General features: G+C 47.4%; 1 protein-coding gene across 1 annotated transcript in view; it reads left to right on the top strand.

The window, feature by feature from the left end:
* The window catches only part of dnah12 (dynein, axonemal, heavy chain 12), a 136509-nt gene that overhangs the window by 48310 nt on the left and 69326 nt on the right, over positions 1 to 18873 (top strand). The window contains exons 29-39 of the mRNA XM_055647536.1: positions 727 to 846; positions 2209 to 2318; positions 4254 to 4437; positions 5936 to 6076; positions 7958 to 8041; positions 8619 to 8807; positions 10538 to 10657; positions 11876 to 12064; positions 12974 to 13125; positions 16275 to 16413; positions 17743 to 17909. Of these exons, the coding sequence (XP_055503511.1) occupies positions 727 to 846; positions 2209 to 2318; positions 4254 to 4437; positions 5936 to 6076; positions 7958 to 8041; positions 8619 to 8807; positions 10538 to 10657; positions 11876 to 12064; positions 12974 to 13125; positions 16275 to 16413; positions 17743 to 17909 (1595 nt within the window). The remainder of the gene's footprint in view (positions 1 to 726; positions 847 to 2208; positions 2319 to 4253; positions 4438 to 5935; positions 6077 to 7957; positions 8042 to 8618; positions 8808 to 10537; positions 10658 to 11875; positions 12065 to 12973; positions 13126 to 16274; positions 16414 to 17742; positions 17910 to 18873) is intronic.

The following is an 18873-nucleotide window of genomic DNA, read 5'->3' as shown; positions in this document are numbered from 1 at the left end:
AGGAATAGGAGTGGAATGAGGCCATTTGGTTAATTAGGCCATAACCCCTGACACCCACACTAATCAAGAATCTATCCATCTCTGCCTTAAATATATCCACTGACGGCCTCCACAGCCGTCTGTGGCAAAGAATTCCACAGATTCACCACCCTCTGACGAAAGACATTTCTCCTCACCTCCTTCCTCAAAGAACATCCTTTAATTCTGAGGCTGTCACCTCTACTCCTAGACTCTCCCACTGGTGGAAACATCCTCTCCACATCCACTCTATCCAAGCCATTCACTAATCTGTACGTTTCAATGAGGTCTCCCCCCTCATTCTTCTAAACTCCAGCGAGTACAGGCCCAGTGCTGACGAACTCTCATCGTATGTTAACCCACTCGTTCCCGGGATCAAAACCTACTCTGGATCCTCTCCAGAGCCGGCACATCCTTCCTCAGATATGGGGCCCAAAATTGCTCACAAGATTCCAAATGTGGCCTGACCAGCGCCTTGTAGAGCCTCAGCGTTACATCCCTGTTATTGTATACAAGCCCTCTTGAAATAAATGCTAGCATTGAGTTTGCTTTCATGCCGGCATTAAGTTGTCATGAAACGAGATTTTACAATTTAGAGGCATTTAAAAAGGTCTTTATTCTCTAGTACGCATGTTCCAGCGTATATTCTTGTTCAATTTGCAGTGGTTCTGTTTAAATAATTTGATTAAAAAACCATGTATCTTCTAGTTACTGCGATCGATCAAAGATGTGAATGAGCCCAAGTTCCTCTCGCACGATATTCCGCTGTTTAGTGGGATCACAAGTGATTTGTTTCCTGGTATTGTTCTCCCTGAAGCTGATTACCAGGTAGGAATAGTTTTCAGCGATTGGGTAATCAAAGTAAAATAGAGTCACAGACAATAGACAGTAGGTGCAGGAGTAGGCCATACGGCCCTTCGAGCCAGCACCGCCATTCACCGTGATCATGGCTGATCATCCCCAATCAGTACCCCGTTCCTGCCTTCTCCCCTTATCCCCTGACTCCGCTATCTTTAAGAGCCCAATCTAGCTCTCTATTGAAAGTATCCAGCGAACTGGCCTCCACCGCCCTCTGAGGCAGAGAATTTCACAGACTCACAAGTGTTTCCTGATCTCCGTTCTAAATGGCTTACCCCTCATTCTTCTTCTTGCGTGTGACGTGCACAGCCTAAAGTTGTTGGACAGCTTGTTCTATTTGATCTTATTGGACTGTGCACGCCAGGTTGATTGCATTCGTCGAAACAGGGCGGACCACGTGAATCTTCCCACCCCAACCCCTTATTCTTAAACTGAGACCCTTGGTTCTGGACTCCCCCAACATCGGGAACATGTTTCCTGCCTCTGGCGTGTCCAAAACCTTACTAATCTTATATGTCTCAATGAGATCTCCTCTCATCCTTCTAAACTCCAGAGTGTACAAGCCCAGCCGCTCCATTCTCTCAGCATTTGACAGTCCCGCCATCCCGGGAATTAACCTGGTGAACCTATGCTGCACTCCCTCAATAGCAAGAATGTCCTTCCTCAAATTTGGAGACCAAAACTGCACACAGTACTCCAGGTGTGGTCTCACCAGGGCCCTGTACAACCGCAGAAGGATCTCTTTCAGTCGCTGGCTGTCATAGAGTCATACGGCATGGAAACAGGCCCTTCGACCCATCTTTCCCATGCTGGCCACACCTCCTTCAGCTAGTAGACCTACAATAACCGTCTAAGAAGGAACTGCAGATGCTGGAATATCGGAGGAAGACAAAAGTGCTGGAGAAACTCAGCGGGTGCAGCAGCATCTATGGAGCGAAGGAAATAGGCAATGTTTTGGGGCCGAATCCCTTGGGAAATAGGCAACGTTTCGGGGTGAATCACTTGGGAAATAGGCAAAGTTTCAGGGCCGAATCCCTTGGGAAATAGGCAACGTTTCGGGCCGAAACCCAAGGGTTTCGGCCCGAAACGTTACCTATTTCCTTCGCTCCATAGATACTGCTGCACCCGCTGAGTTTCTCCAGCACTTTTGTCTACAATAACTGTCCCTGATTCCACAAATCTAATGAATAACAATATTTGTATTGTGTTTCCCCCACTTGAATTCTCCTTATCACTCCTTATCACTGTCAAAGTTATTTGAAATGTTGTACCCACCATTTTCCTCTTGTTGTTCCTTCGTATAAAATAACACGAGTTTCATTTGTCCTTTAGCTTTTCCTGGAGTGTTCAGTTGAATGCTGCTTTAAACAAGGAGTTCAGCCAGTCAAGCCCTTCCTGGCCAAAATGATCCAGACCTACGAAATGATGATTGTGAGGCATGGGTGAGTGTATGTACAACAGGTTTGTACAACTGGAGTAGCGTCCGGCTGTATATATAACCGTGCGAGGGCTGGGAGATTGCAACCTTCACGGGGTCCGCCCCGTTTCCACGAATGCACCCAACCCCGCGTGCACGATCAAATAGAACAAGTTGTCCTCCAACTTTAGCCTGTGCACGTCATACGCAAGAAGAAGAAGATACGATACGTATCCCAGGAGGGAAATTAGAAACATAGAAACATGGGCATCACACGCCTCAGCACTCGTGAGTAAGGCAAGGCAGCGCCTTTACCACCTCAGGCAATTGAAGAAATTCAGAGTGTCTCCGAGGATCCTCCAGTGCTTTTACGCAGCGGCGGTGGAAAGCATCTTGTCCGGGAACATTACCATCTGGTTTGGGAATTGCTCTGCCAAGGACAAGAAGGCTCTGCAGAGAGTAGTGCGTTCAGCCGAACGCACTATGGGAACTTCACTCGCCCCCCTGCAGGAACTATACAACAGGAGGTGCAACTCCAGAGCAAATAAAATCATGGGAGACCCCTTCCACCCCTGCAACGGACTGTTTCAGCTGCTACGGTCAGGCAAACGCCTCCGTTGCCATGCGGTGAGAACGGAGAGGTTGAGAAGGAGTTTCTTCCCAGAGGCAATTCGGACTGTAAACGCCTATCTCACCAGGGACTATCTCTACAGAACGTTTTTCCTTCCATTATTTATTATGTAAAAGAATATGTGTGTTATGATTGTGTTTATAATTTGTTTGGTTGTTTTGTTGTTTGTCTTTTGCACAAAAGTCCGCGAGCATTGCCACTTTCATTTCACTGCACATCTCGCATGTGTATGTGACAAATAAACTTGACTTGACTTGACTTGACATAGACAATAGGTGCAGGAGGAGGCTATTCGGCCCCTCGAGCCTGCACCGCCATTCAATATGATCATGGCTGATCATCCAACTCAGCATCCTGTACCTGCCCTCTCTCCATACCCCCTGATCCCTTTAGCCACAAGGGCCACATCTAACTCCCTCTTAAATATAGCTGCCCAACAGTCATAAAAAAACACAAAATCCGTGAAACATGAAATTAAAGTGATGGGTGGAAAGGATTGGGGATGTGCAAAGATTGGGGGGGGGGGGGAGTCAGTCTCAGTCTACCCCATGACAGAAGGGGGAGGGGTTGTACAGTTTGATAGCCACAGGGAAGAAGGATCTCCTGTGTCGTTCTGTGCTGCATCTTGGTGGAACCAGTCTGTTGCTGAGGGTGCTCCTCAGGTTGACCAGTGTATCACGGAGGGGGGGGGTGACACTGCCTCAGGAAAGCAACCAACCTAATCAAAGGTTGTGATGAAAGAATCTTCTTCAGTCTGAAGATGTACCCCATCCTGAGGGCAGGGTGTAGGTTCACCAGGTTAATTCCCGGGATGGCGTGACTGTCATATGCTGAGAAAATGGAGCGGCTGGGCTTGTACACTCTGGAGTTTAGAAGGATGAGAGGGAATCTTATTGAAACATGTAAGAATGTTAAGGGCTTGGACATGCAAGAGGCAGGAAACATGTTCCCGATGTTGGGGGAGTCCAGTACCAGGGGTCACAGTTTAAGAATAAGGAGTAAGCCACTTAGAACGGAGACGAGGAAACACTTTTTCTCACAGAGAGTGGTGAGTCTGTGGAATTCTCTGCCTCAGAGGGCGGTGGAGGCGGGTTCTCTGGATTCTTTCAAGAGAGAACTAGATAGGGCTCTTAAAAAATAGCAGAGTCAGGGGATATGAGGAGAAGGCAGGAACGGGGTACTGATTGTGGATGATCAGCCATGATCACTTTGAAGGCGGTGCTGGCTTGAAGGGCCGAATGGCCTCCTCCTGCACCTATTGTCTATGTTTCTATGAAGAGTGTATTACCACATGAATGAGAGTTGACGTTAGTTTTTTCTCCTGAGCAGGTTCATGCTGGTTGGAGAGCCTTTCTCTGGGAAGACCAAAACTCTACAAGTGCTGGCGGACACGTTGACGCTCATGAATGAACGTGGACTGAACGAGGAAGAAAAGGTTGTCCATCGAACTGTCAATCCTAAAGCCATTACCATGGGCCAACTCTTCGGACAGTTTGATCTGGTCTCGCACGAGGCAAGTGATTTAAGTCACTCCTTACAAACAGTTAATATACACGTACGGCTCCCTGGAATAAGGCAGAGACAGAGAGGATGTGGAAAGGATGTTTGGATGATCAGCCATGATCACATTGAATGGCGGTGCTGGCTCAAAGGGCCGAATGGCCTCTACTCCTGCTTTTATGTTTCCATGTTTCTATATTTCCGCTGTTGGGAGAGTGATGTTTCACAGAGTGCTGGAGTAACTCAGCGGGTCAGGCAGCATCTATGGAGCTAAGGAAATAGGCAACGTTTCGGGCCGAAACCCGTAAGGGTTTCGGCCCGAAACGTTGCCTATTTCCAGAAGGATTTCGGCCCGAAACGTTGCCTATTTCCTTAGCTCCATAGATGCTGCTGCACCATAACTGAGTGGGTCAGGCAGCATCTGTGGAGAACATGGATAAGTGATGTTTCACAGAGTGCTGGAGTAACTCAGTTCAGGCAGCATCTGTGGAGAACATGGATAAGGTGACGTTTTGTGTCTGGACAAGGAAACATTGTCTGTCCATTCCCTCCACAGGTGCTGCCTGACCCGCTGAGTTCCTCCAGCATTTTTGACTACCTTCGATTCTTTCCAGCATCTGCAGTTCTTTCTTAAACAACGGAGTAACTCAGCAGGTCAGGCAGCATCTCCAAAGAATGTGGATAGGTGACATTTGGATCGGGACACTTCTTCAGACTAATTTAATGGTCCCAACCAATAACGTCACCTACCCATGATCTCCAGAGATGCAGCCTAACCCGTTGAATTAGTCCAGCACTTTGTATCTTTTTTTGTAAACTGGCATCTGCAGTTTTTTAAGCAGACTTTGCTGGACTTTATCTTGCACTAAACATTATTTCCGATGTGTACACTGTGAATGGCTCGATTGTAATCCTGTATTGTCTTTCCGCTGACTGGTCAGCACGCCACATAAGCTTTTCACTGTACCTCGGTACACGTGACAATAAACTAAACTCAAACTATAAAAAATCTTTATTGCAGCAGTAAAATTAATTCACTTTGTTGAAATATGAAAGATTTTAATTTGTGTATTTTTGACATGGTATTATTTTAACTTAATTTAGTTTGGTTAAAGATACAGCGTGGAGAAAGGCCCTTCGGCCCACCGAGTCTGTGCCGACCAGCGATCCCCGCACACTAACACTATCCCACACACACTTGTGACAATTTACACCTCCACCAAGCCAATTAACCTACAAACCCGCACGTCTTTGGAGTGTGGGAGGAAACCGCAGATCCCGGGGAAATCCCACGCAGGTCACGGGGAGAACGTACAAACTCCGTACAGACAGCGCCCGTAGTCGGGATCATGCCCGGGTCTCCGGCGCTGTGAGGCAGCAACTCTACCGCTGCGCCACCGTGATTAGTTGCAGAGTTATATTTATTAGTGGTTTTTACGACACTGCAGTAGCATACGTTGTAAGTCTCTGCTTCACGATTGATCTCGACTGAGTGTTTGTATCGTTCACAGTGGACTGACGGAATCGTGGCAAACACCTTCCGGGAATTTGCCTCGGCCGAGACCCCCGATCGTAAGTGGGTGATATTTGACGGGCCCATCGACACGCTGTGGATTGAGAGCATGAACACAGTCCTGGATGATAACAAGAAGGTGAGGGGAGGGGGGGGTCATTGCAGTGATGCTCCACACTCTTAATACACACTAAACCTAACGTTCTCACGGCTTTTTGTTAAGCATCTAAGTAAGTAAGTTTATTGGCCAAGTATTCACATACAAGGAATTTGCCTTGGTGCTCCACCCACAAGTAACAACATGACACACAGTGACAGTTACAAATGACTCAGAAAACACTAAACATTAATAATAATAAAACATTAATGATAAAACACCATTGTCAAGCAACCAACAAAATACCAGATCAAAGGGAGGCTACAGATTTTTGGCTGTTGAGTAGAGCAACTACTCGTGGATAAAAAAATGTTTTTATGTCTGGCTGTGGCAGCTTTGACAATCCGGAGTCGCCTTCTAGAGGGAAGTGATTCAAAGAGTTTGTGGCCAGGGTGAGAGGGGTCAGAGATGATCTTGCTAGGCTCGCTTCCTATCCTTTGCAAAGCAGACAAACCCTGTCCTTATTAAATGAGGACAGGTACAAAATACCATTCAGCAAGAACAATAACTAGGAAATAATACAAGAAATCTGAGGAAGGGTGTCGTCCCGAAACGACGCCTATTCCTTCGCTCCATAAATGCTGTCTCACCCGCTGAGTTTCTCCAGCGTTTTTATCTACCCTCGATTTTTCCAGCATCTGCAGTTCCTTCTTAAACAGGAAATATTACAAAGTGCTGGAGTAACTCAGCGGGTCAGGCAGCATCTGTGGAGAACATGGATAGGTGATGTTTCACAGAGTGCTGGAGTAATTCAGCGGGTCAGGCAGCATCTATGGAGCTAAGGAAATAGGCAACGTTTCGGGTCGAAACCCTTCCGGGTTTCGGCCCGAAACGTTGCCTATTTCCAGAAGGATTTCGGCCTGAAACGTTGCCTATTTCCTTAGCTCCATAGATGCTGCTGCACCATAACTGAGTGGGTCAGGCAGCATCTGTGGAGAACATGGATAGGTGACGTTTCACAGAGTGCTGGAGTAACTCAGCGGGTCAGGCAGCATCTGTGAAGAACATGGATAGGTGACGTTTCACAGAGTGCTGGAGTAACTCAGCGGGTCAGGCAGCATCTGTGGGAGAACATGGATAGGTGACGTTTCACAGAGTGCTGGAGTAACTCAGCGGGTCAGGCAGCATCTGTGGAGAACATGGATAGGTGACGTTTCACAGAGTGCTGGAGTAACTCAGCGGGTTAGGCAGCATCTCTGTTCATAAGGAATAGGAGTAGAATTAGGCCTTCAGCGCATCAAGTCTACTCCATTGAACATGGATAGGTGGCCTTTTGGGTCGGGACCCTTCTGCAGACTGATTGTGGCGGGGGGAAGGGGCAGAGAGCTGGAAGGCAGGAGGGGGTTTAGTTGCAACTTAATTTAGGTTTATCTTTAACTCAAGCTCAAATTACCAACAATGTCATTTACCCGAGGAGCTTACAGCACATGTCTGTGGATATTATATGGACAATAGGTGCAGGAGTGGGCCATTCGGCCCTTCGAACCAGCACCACCATTCAATGTGATCATGGCTGATCATCCCCAATCAGTACCCCGTTCCTGCCTTCTCCCCATATCCCCTGACTCCGCTATTTTTAAGAGCCCTATCTAGCTCTCTATTGAAAGCATCCAGAGAACCAGCCTCCACCGCCCTCTGAGGCTGAGAATTCCACAGACTCACCACTCTCTGTGAGAAAAAGTGTTTCCTTGTCTCCGTTCTAAATGGCTTAAATGATTAAATGGTTGAACCGGGATCTCTGGCGCTGGGGGGCAGTGGCACTACCCGCTGCTCCACTGTGCCCCCCTGAGTTTGAGGTTGACTGTCTGATAGCCGTTACTCATTCAATCAGTTCCTTACAATTGCTGCTTGTTTCATTTACAGCTCTGCTTGATGAGTGGGGAGATCATACAGATGTCCCAACAGATGAGCCTGATATTTGAAGTCATGGATCTGTCTCAAGCCTCGGTAAACTTCCTCTTTATTGTCTCCGAGAATATTGAAAGATCATAGAGTGATACAGTGTGGAAACAGGCCCTTCAGACCAACTTGCCCACACTGGCCAACATGTCCCATCTACAATAGTTCTACCCGTCCGCATTTGGCCCATATCCCTCCAAACCTGCCCTATCCATGTACCTGTCTAAATGTTTCTTAAATGTTGGGATAGTCCCAGCCTCAACTACCTCCTCTGGCAGCTTGTTCCATACACCCACCACCCTCTGTATGAAAAGGCTGCCCCTCAGATTCCTATTAAATCTTTTCCCTTTCACCTTAAACCTATGTCCTCTGGTCCTCGATTCCCCTACTCTGGGCAAGACACTCTGTGCATCTACCCGATCTATTCCTCTCATGATTTGATACACCTCTATATAAGATCTCCCCTCATCCTCCTGCACTGCCTGCTCAACCTCTCCCTATACCTCTGGAGCCCACACCCTCCATTCCTGGCCCCATCCTCGTAAATCTTCTCCGAACCCTTTCAAGCTTGACATGCATCTTTCCGATGATATCATGTGATGCGAGTCATTCTTTGCCTTGTCAGCCGGCCACCGTTAGCCGCTGTGGTATGATCTATCTGGAGCCGGCCCAGTTGGGCTGGAAGCCTCTCGTTGTGTCCTGGCTGAACGGGCTGGCTAAGGTGGTGCCTCAGAAGGACCTGCGCATCATGCTGGAGGACCTCTTTGACTGGCTGGTCCCAGTTGCCCTGCACGTTCTACGGAAGCAATGCAAGGTAAACACGCCTTCTCACGAGAACACTGCAACATATCACTAAACATTAGGTCGTCACAGATCAATGATTTAAATTGACTAAAGAAACAAAAATGTATTTGCAATAGAACGGGGGGCACAATTGATTGACTGAAAGATACATGATGGACAGGCCCACTGCTTCACAAGGTTAATTCCCGGGATGGCGGGACTGTCATCTGCTGAGAGAATGGAGCGGCTGGGCGGAGCACCAAGGCAAATTCCTTGTATGTGAATACTTGGCCAATAAACTTACTTACTTATACTCTGGAGTTTAGAAGGATGAGAGGGGACCTTATTGAAACATATAAGATTATTAAGGGTTTGGACACGCTAGAGGCAGGAAACATGTTCCCGATGTTGGGGGAGTCCAGAACCAGGGGCCACACACAGTTTAAGAATAAGGGGTAGGCCATTTAGAACGGAGACGAAGAAACACTTTTTCCACGCAGAGTTGTGAGTCTGTGGAATCCTCTGTCTATTGTCTATCTCAATACATGTGGCAATGATAAACGAAAGTAAATATGAAATGCTTTGCACGCTGCCATTCCTGTTCAACTGAGCTCACAAACTGAAGCCCTCACATCCCAAGGATGTGCAGCTTTGTACGTTAATTGGCTATCGTGTGCAGGGAGCGGATGCATTCGTGGGTCAACAAGGAACTAGTGCAAATGGGCGGGTTTGTGTGGACCTGGTGGGGCAAAGGGCAATAGACAATAGGTGCAGGAATAGGCCATTCGGCCCTTCTAGCCACCACCACCATTCAATGTGATCATGGCTGATCATCCACAATCAGTACCCCGTTCCTGCCTTCTCCCCATATCCCCTGACTCCGCTATCTTTAAGAGCCCCATCTAGCTCTCTCTTGAAAGCATCCAGAGAACCTGCCTCCACCGCCCTCTGAGGACACAGAGGAAAACTTTTTTGTTGCGGGCTAACCAGTCAGTGGAAAGACCAAATGTGATTACAATCAAGTTGTCCACAGTCTACAGATACAGGATAAAGGGCAGGAAGTCATTTAGTGCATATTGTTCACATTTAGTGCAAGAAATTAAGTCTGATTTTTTAAATAGTTTGACGGTCCCTAATGGCTCGTAGATGGGAGGGAGGTCAGGACCGCTTTCAAGTTAATGATAGGGCGGTTCTGTTACCTGATAACAGCTGGGAAGAAATTGTCGCTAAATCTGGAGGTGTGCGTTTTCACACTTCTGTACCTGTTGCCTGCTGTACCTCTAAGGAGAGGGGAGGAGAGGGAGTGACCAGGGTGAGACTGGTCCTTGATTTTGCTGGTGTGGATTACATTCAGCTCCAACTGCACCTTTAGACACACTGCATTATCTGATTTAGTGTCCAAACCCAAGACCAGGATTCATCATAAACAAAATGGTCTAGGAAGGAACTGCAGATGCTCAGCGAGTCAGGCAGCGTCTCTGGAGAAAAGGAATAGGTGACGTTTCATCAGTCTGAGGAAGGGTCTCGACCCATAACATCACCCATTCCTTCTCTCCAGATATATTGCCTAACCTGCTGAGTTACTCCAGCATTTTGTGCCTATCTTCCTCAAAAACAATGTTGTGACTGGCTGTAATAATATAGGCAAATGATATAACTTTTATAGTTAAAAGAATAAAATACTCCAGCAGTGCTGCTGGTGATTAATGGGATAGGCTTGGAAGTGATATGACTCATGCAGGTTCTGTGTCCAATGCCCAGGAGCTGGTGCCGACCACTGACAGCAACACTGTGATCTCACTGACCCGACTGTTCGACATGCTTCTCTGGGACCAGCTGGCGGTCGACCACGATAGCAAGAACGTTCGCATCTGGATAATGGTACCAACCTGCACCCTTCATATCGCCATCTGATATACAGTTACATACAGGATACAGGCCCTTCAGCTCAACTTGCCCACACCGACCAACACACCCGCACCAACCAACACCAACCAACACACCCACACCAACCAACACACCGCCACCCAACCAACCACACCCTCACCAACCAACAACACCCAACCAACACCAACCAACCACACCCGCACCAACCAACACACCCGCACCAACCAACACACCCTCACCAACCAACACACCCTCACCAACCAACACACCCTCACCAACCAACACACCCACACCAACCCACACACCCACACCAACCACCACACACCCACACCAACCAACACGCCCACACCAACCAACACACCCACACCAACCAACACGCCCACACCGACCAACACGCCCACACCGACCACGCCAACCAACACGCTCACGCCAACCAACACGCTCACTCCAACCAACACGCTCACTCCAACCAACACGCCCACACCAACGCCCACGCCAACCTACACGCCAACCCAACACGCCCACGCCAACCAACACGCCCACGCCAACCATCACGCCCACGCCAACCAACACGCCCACGCCAACCATCACGCCCACGCCAACCAACACGCCCACGCCAACCATCACGCCCACGCCAAACATCACGCCCACGCCAACCAACACGCCAACCAACATGCCCACGCCAACCAACACGCCCACGCCAACCAACACACGTATTGACCCGAAACATCACCTATCCCTTCGCTCCATAGACGCTGCTGCACCCGCTGAGTTTCTCCAGCATTTTTGACTACCTTGGGGAAAGGTATTGCTCATTTTGTTTTCTTCTTTGTTCCTCTGCAACGTCCAATTACCTAACAGACCCAACTTTCTATATTTGCAATGCCACATTTTTTAAAAGTTTACCATTATTATAGTCACACGTGCCGAGGTGCAGAGAAAAGCGTTGGTTTGCACGCTGTACATAAATACAGTCAAGTCAAACTCAAGTGCGATAGGTTGAGCATAGCGTACGATCATAAGGCCATAAGTGATAGGGGCAGAATTAGGCCATTCAGCCCGTCAAGTCTACTCCGCCATTCAATCATGGCCAATCCATCTCCTGCCTTCTCCCCGTTAACCCCTGACACCATGTTCTTGCAGCTCACCTGTATGTTTGGATTGTCAGCAATTGTTTCTCCAAGGTGATGTCTCCTTGTCTCCCTTTCCCAGGCTGCGTTTACCTTTTCCCTGATATGGTCCATCGGGGCATCTTGCGACATGGCGGGCCGCATAATATTCGATGCCTTCCTGCGTGAGATTGTATCCATCAAGTCTTCATATCAGCCTCTTCCTGCCTCTGTGGGAAAGTGGGAGTGTCCCTTTGAAGAAAAGGGTTTGGTCTATGACTACATGTATGAGGTATGATGTACAACATGTATGAAGTATGCGCCACATGTATGAGTTAAAGTCTGTCGAATTCTCTGCCACAGAAGGTAGTTGAGGCCACAGTTCATTGGGAGTTAGATGTGGCCCTTGTGGCTAAAGGGATCAGGGGGTATGGAGAGAAGGCAGGTACAGGATACTGAGTTGGATGATCAGCCATGATCATATTGAATGGCGGTGCAGGCTCGAAGGGCCGAATGGCCTACTCCTGCACCTATTTTCTATGTCTCTATGTTTCTATGTCTATCACTACATGCGTGAGACATGATGTTATTCCAGTCCATCAGCCAGAAGCCTCGAAAACTAAATCAAATTGTTTTTTTACGGAGAATGAAATCAGTAAACCCTCATTGAAAGGCCCCCTTGGCAATTGATTTTGTGTACATATCTGTGTGTACAATGTATGTATATATGTATGTTTATATATTATATATGTGTTTACGTGGGTATGTGCATGGATACACACTGAACTTTTTTCCTTGTTATATTGTTTACAGTGTACTATGTTTACATATTCTGTTGTCGTAAGATCACAAGGGATAGGAGCTGAATTAGGCCATTCGGCCCACCTAGTCTACTCCGCCATTCAATCATGGCTGATCTAACTCTCCCTCCGAACCTCATTGTCCTGGAGCAGAGGTCATAGCCTCAGACTTAAAGGACGTTCTTTTAGGAAGGAGATGAGGAGATATTTATTTAGCCCGAGGACAGGTTTGGAGGGATATGGATCAAATGCGGGCAGGTGGGACTAGTGTAGCTGGGACACGTTGGCAGGTGTGGGCAAGTTGGGCTGAAGGGCCTGTCTTTTGCTCTGCGAGACTCTGGCTCCGAGATTGTTAAGTTTAACTGTGCAGTTTCCAGCTAAACATGGAGCATTTCTTCCAGTTTAAAGGCAGAGGCCACTGGGTTCACTGGAATGAATCGATCAAAAACATTAATTTGGGTGACAAGACGACGAAAGTCCAGGACATCATTGTTCCGACAATGGACACTGTCAGGTATACCTACCTGTTGGATTTCTGCATTACATCAGGAAAGTAAGCGCTATTTAAAAGTACCTTTCCATTCACGTTGGTTACCATTAAGGTGACTGTATTTAAGGTGCCTGTCTTTAAGGTGACTGTCTTTAAGGTGACTGTATTTAAGGTGACTGTCTTTAAGGTGACTGTATTTAAGGTGACTGTCTTTAAGGTGACTGTCTTTAAGGTGACTGTCTTTAAGGTGACTGTCTTTAAGGTGACTGTATTTAAGGTGACTGTCTTTAAGGTGACTGTATTTAAGGTGACTGTATTTAAGGTGACTGTATTTAAGGTGACTGTCTTTAAGGTGACTGTCTTTAAGGTGACTGTATTTAAGGTGACTGTCTTTAAGGTGACTGTCTTTAAGGTGACTTAAGGTGACTGTCTTTAAGGTGACTGTATTTAAGGTGACTGTCTTTAAGGTGACTGTATTTAAGGTGACTGTCTTTAAGGTGACTGTCTTTAAGGTGCCAAACACGAGGCCAGGTTAAACTAATCTCCTCTGCCTGCATGTGATCCATATCCCTCCATTCCCTGCATATCCATGCACCTAACTAAAAGCCTCTGAAACGCCCCCATTGTATCTTCCTCCACCACCACCCCAGCAGAGAGTTCCAGGCACCCACTGCCTTCAGTGTGTAAAATAAAACTTGCCCCACACATCTCCTTTAAACTTGACCCCTCTCACCTTAAAGCTACAGCCTCTAGTCTTATTTTGTGTCTTCTCCTTCCCCTACGACACCCAACTCAATTGCTTAGGTTTCCTGACGTTGGGCTTTCAAACTGAGTAGTTTAGTTGAGAGGTACAGTGCAGAAACAGGCCCTTCGACCCACCGAGTCCGTGCCGACCAGCGATCCCCCCGCACACTAACACTATCCTACACACACGAGGGACAATTTACATTAGACCAAAGCCAATGAACCTACAAACCTGCACGTCTTTGGAATGTGGGGAGGCGCCCAATAATGTGGGGGAATCTTTAAACTCTGTCCCGACACTCAAAGCCAGTGAGTTCCACACTTAAGGCTGGTGAGCAGATAGAGTCCTAGAGTGATACAGTGTGGAAACAGGCCCTTTGGCCCAACTTGCCCACACTGGTCAACATGTCCCAGCTACACTAGTCCCATCTGCCCGTGTTTGACCCATGTACCTCTAAACCTGTCCTATCCATGTGCCTGTCTAACTGTTTCTTAAATGTTGGGATAGTCCCAGCCTCAACTACCTCCTCCGGCAGCTCGTTCCATACACCCACCGCCCTTTGTGTGAAAAAGTTGCCTCTTGGGGTCCCCTTCACCTTGAACCTGTGTCCTCTGGTCCTTGATTCCCCTACTCTGGGCAAGAGACTCTGTGCATCTACCCGATCTATTCATCTCATGATTTTATACACCTCTATAAGATCACCCCTCAGGCTTCACAAGTTCACGTTATAGGTATAGAATTAGGCCATTCGGCCCATCGAATCCACTCCGCCATTCAAACATGGCTGATATCTGCCTCCTAATCCCATTCTCCTGCCTTCTCCCCATAACCCTTGACACCAGTTCTAATCAAGAATGTGTCTATATTCCTGCATTAAAAATATCCATTGACTTGGCCTCCACAGCCCTCTGTGGCAATGAGTTCCACAGATTCACCACCCTCTGGCTAAAGAAAGCCTCTTGCACTCCAAGGAATAGAGACCTAGTCTGCCCAACCTCCCGCTACAGCTCAAGCCCTCGAGTCTTGGCAACATCCTAGATACGTCTGGGACATTGGAAATACAACTTGCACCACTGATACCCACATGGGGTTAAAACTGTTGGCACCAATAAGTGATCTGCACAGTTTCTGCACCCAGATGTCAGAGGAACAAAAACTAGCATCTTGTTTCAAACTCGCAATAAGAATTATGCTTCATATTACGGATCTTGTATATTTCTTCATCAAATCTGTGAATCAGTGGGATTCTCTGCCACAGAAGGCAGTGGAGGCCAATTCACTGGATGTTTTCAAGAGAGAGTTATGGGCCTGTACCACTTAGGCGCTTTTTAAGGTGACAACAGGCGACTAGACTGTCGCCAGTGGTCGCCAGTGGTCTCCGGGGTGTTGTCTGTATGGTCGTGAGTCGTCTCCTCAGTCGCCCAAAGCGGCGTCTTTCTGGTCGGCGTTGGATTTGCAACTTGTTTTTTGAGTATGTATGCATATATATATCTATATATACTTTCGAGTTCATTTTAAGATACTGTTATTTGTTTTTAAATCTCTGAATGGGCTCGCCCCGCCTTACCCCTCTGAGCTGCTCCACCCATACGCTCCTGCCCGGTCCCTCAGGTCAGCTGGTCAGCTGCTCCTGGAGGTACCGAGGTCTAGTCGGAGGCTCAGAGGGGATAGAGCCTTTTCTGTTGCTGCTCCGGCACTCTGGAACACCCTGCCGTTGCACATCAGACAGGCCCCCTCACTGTCCATCTTCAAATCCAGTGTTAAAACACATTTGTACTCCCTGGCTTTTGACCATGCCTGAGGCTTTGCTTCTGTTTGTGGTGTTTTTGATGTTTCTTTATTTTACATGCCTTTTCCTGCTATTTCTTTTGATTGTTATTTTTGGTGTGTATTAACTTTTTTGTCAATGATTAGTGATGTACAGCACTTTGTTGCAGCTATGTTTGTTTTTAAAGTGCTCCATAAATAAAATTATTATTATTATTATTATTATATATAGACATATATGAGTATGTGTGTACATATACACACTGAGCTTTTATTTTCTCTCTCTCGTTTGCCATATTATTTATTATGTTTACATATTGTGTTGTGCTGCAGCAAGTAAGAATTTCATGGTTCTATCTGGGACACATGACAATAAAACACTGTTGACTCCTGACACCGTGTGGAAACTGATCCCTCGGCCCAACTTGCCCACACCGGCCAACATGCCGCATCTACCTACGTTAGTCCCACCTGCTCGCGTTTGGACCGAATCCCCCTGAACCTGCCCTCTCCATGTCATCGAGTGATACAGTGTGGACACAGACCTTTCGGCCCAACTTGCCCATACTGCCCAACATGTCCCACCTGCTGGCATTTGGCCCACATCCCTCGAAGCCTGTCCTATCCATGTGCCTGTCTAAATGTTCCTTGCACGTTGCGATAGTCCCTGCGTAACACAAGTTCTTGTTCATCCACACAGACCGTTACTATTTGTGGGCCACACGGGTACTGGCAAATCACTGTACGTTCAGGATAAGTTGATGAACAACTTAAACAAGGAGCTGTACGTCCCTTTCTTCATCAACTTCTCTGCAAGAACCAGCGCCAACCAGGTCCAGGTAAACCTTCCAACAACTCTCTCTCGAAAGTTGCTCTCAGTCTGTGGTCCCGAAAATTTAACAAGGGTCTCGACCTGAAACGTCACCCGTTCCTTCTCTCCAGAGACGCTGCCTGCCTGTCCCGCTGAGTTACTTCACCGTTTTGTGTCTCAATGCACAGATTGGCAGGATGTTTGCACCTTCCCAATGTACAACTAACCATCTTCAAATAGGTGGTGAAGGGTGAATGGTCTAGCATGCTGGACACTTCCATTCCCACACTGACCTCTCTGTCCAGTGCCTCCTCCATTGTCAGAGTGAGACTAAATGCAAATTGGAGGGACAGCACCTGATATTTTGCTTGGGCAGCTTATACTTATACTTATTCCAGTGGCATGAATATTGATTTCTCTAACCAAGTCATCCCTGTACTCCCGCTCTCTCCATCCCTCCCCCACCTCAGGCGCACCAGCTTCTCGTTCTCACCTAGCAAACAGCTAACAATGGCCCGTTTCCTTTATCATTGTTACTTTTTTGCATATCTTTCATCCATTTGTTCTACATCTCTCTACGTTACCATCTATATCTCTCGTTTCCCTCTTCCCCGACCCTCAGTCTGAAGAAGGGTCTCGACCCAAAAACGTCACCCATTCCTTCTCTCCAGAGATGCTGCCTGTCCCGCTGAGTTACTCCAGCATTCTGTGTTTCCCTTTGCTGTAAACCAACACCTGCAGTTCCTTCCTGCACATCGCATTACAATTAGTGAGGCAGTATCTATGGAGCGAAGGAATAGGTGACATTTCGGGTCGAGACCCTTCTTCAGACTGACCCGACCTGAAACGTCATCTATTTCCGTCTCTCCATAGATGCTGCCTCACCCGCTGAGTTTCTCCAGCATTTTTGGCTCCCTTTGATTTTTCCAGCATCTGTGGCTCTTCCTTAATCATTACAACCAGGAAGCGAGCGGGCAAGATCATCTCTGACCCTTCTCACCCAAACTCTATGAATCACTTCCCTCTGGAAGGCAACTCCGGACTGTCAAAACTGCCACAGTCAGACATAAATACAGTTTTTATCCACGAGTAGTTGCTCTACTCAACAGCCAAAAATCTGTAGCCTCCCTTTGATCTGGTATTTTGTTGGTTCACATGCTTGATCAATGGTGTTTTATCATTAATGTTTTATTATTATTAATGTTTTGAGTCATTCGTAACTGTCACTGTATGTCATGATGTTTCTTGTGGGCAGGGCACCAAGGCAAATTCCTTGTATGTGAATACTTGGCCAATAAACTTACTTACTTACTTACTTACAATTAGCGTTGACTTGTTGTACGATTCTGTTGCACAGACCATTATCATGTCACGTCTGGATAAGCGACGGAAGGGCGTGTATGGCCCGCCCATGGGAAAGAAATGTGTGATCTTTGTGGACGACATGAACATGCCAGCGCTGGAGATATACGGGGCCCAGCCGCCCATCGAGCTGCTGAGGCAGTTCTTCGACCACGGAAACTGGTAACTCCACCAGCTGGTGCCGGCTTGGATAGAGTGGATATGGGAAGGATGTTTCCACGAGTGGGTTTGCTCTTTGGTAACGCCATAGGTCTGGACGAGCTAGATGCAGGAAAAATGTTCCCAATGTTGGGCAAGTCCAGAACCAGGGGCCACAGTCTTAGAATAAATGGGAGGCCATTTAAGACTGAGGTGAGTAAAAAACTTTTTCACCCAGAGAGTTATGAATTTGTGGAATTCCCTGCCACAGAGGGCAGTGGAGGCCAAGTCACTGGATGGATTTAAGAGAGAGTTAGATAGAGCTCTAGGGGCTAGTGGAGTCAAGGGATATGGGGAGAAGGCAGGCACGGGTTATTGATAGGGGACGAATGGCGGTGCTGGCTCGAAGGGCCGAATGGCCTCCTCCTTACCCCTTATTCTTAAACTGTGGCCCCTGGTTCTGATGGGGGGGGGGGGGGGACCTCATTGAAATGTACCGAATAGTGAAAGACCTGGATAGAGTGGATGTGGAGAGGATATTTCCACTAGTGGGAGAGTCTAGGACTAGAGGTCACAGCCTCAGAATTAAAGGGGGCTCCTTTAGGAAGGAGATGAGGAGGAATTTCTTTAGTCGGAGGGTGGTGAATCTGTGGAATTCTTTGCCGCAGAAGATTGTAGAGGCCAAGTCAGTGGATATATTTAAGGCAGAGATAGATAGTTTCTTAATTAGTAAAGGTGTCGGGGGTTATGGGGAGAAGGCAGGAGAATGGGGTTAGGAGGGAGAGATAGATCAGCCATGATTGAATGACGGAGCAGACTTGATGGGCCGAATGGCCTAATTCTGCTCCTATCACTTAAGGTCATGATTTTCTGATCCTATGATCTGCATAAAGCATCACCAATTAGCAGAGCAGGGGGCGGGACGCTGAGCATTAAACTGGTACGATACGAGGAAACACTTTTTCACACAGAGAGTTGTGAGTCTGTG

This window comes from Leucoraja erinacea, chromosome 16 (assembly GCF_028641065.1).
Source record: "Leucoraja erinacea ecotype New England chromosome 16, Leri_hhj_1, whole genome shotgun sequence".
Classification (NCBI taxonomy): Eukaryota; Metazoa; Chordata; class Chondrichthyes; order Rajiformes; family Rajidae; genus Leucoraja; species Leucoraja erinaceus.
Note: the sequence above shows the minus strand (reverse complement) of the source record. Positions and strands in the feature narration are given on the sequence as shown.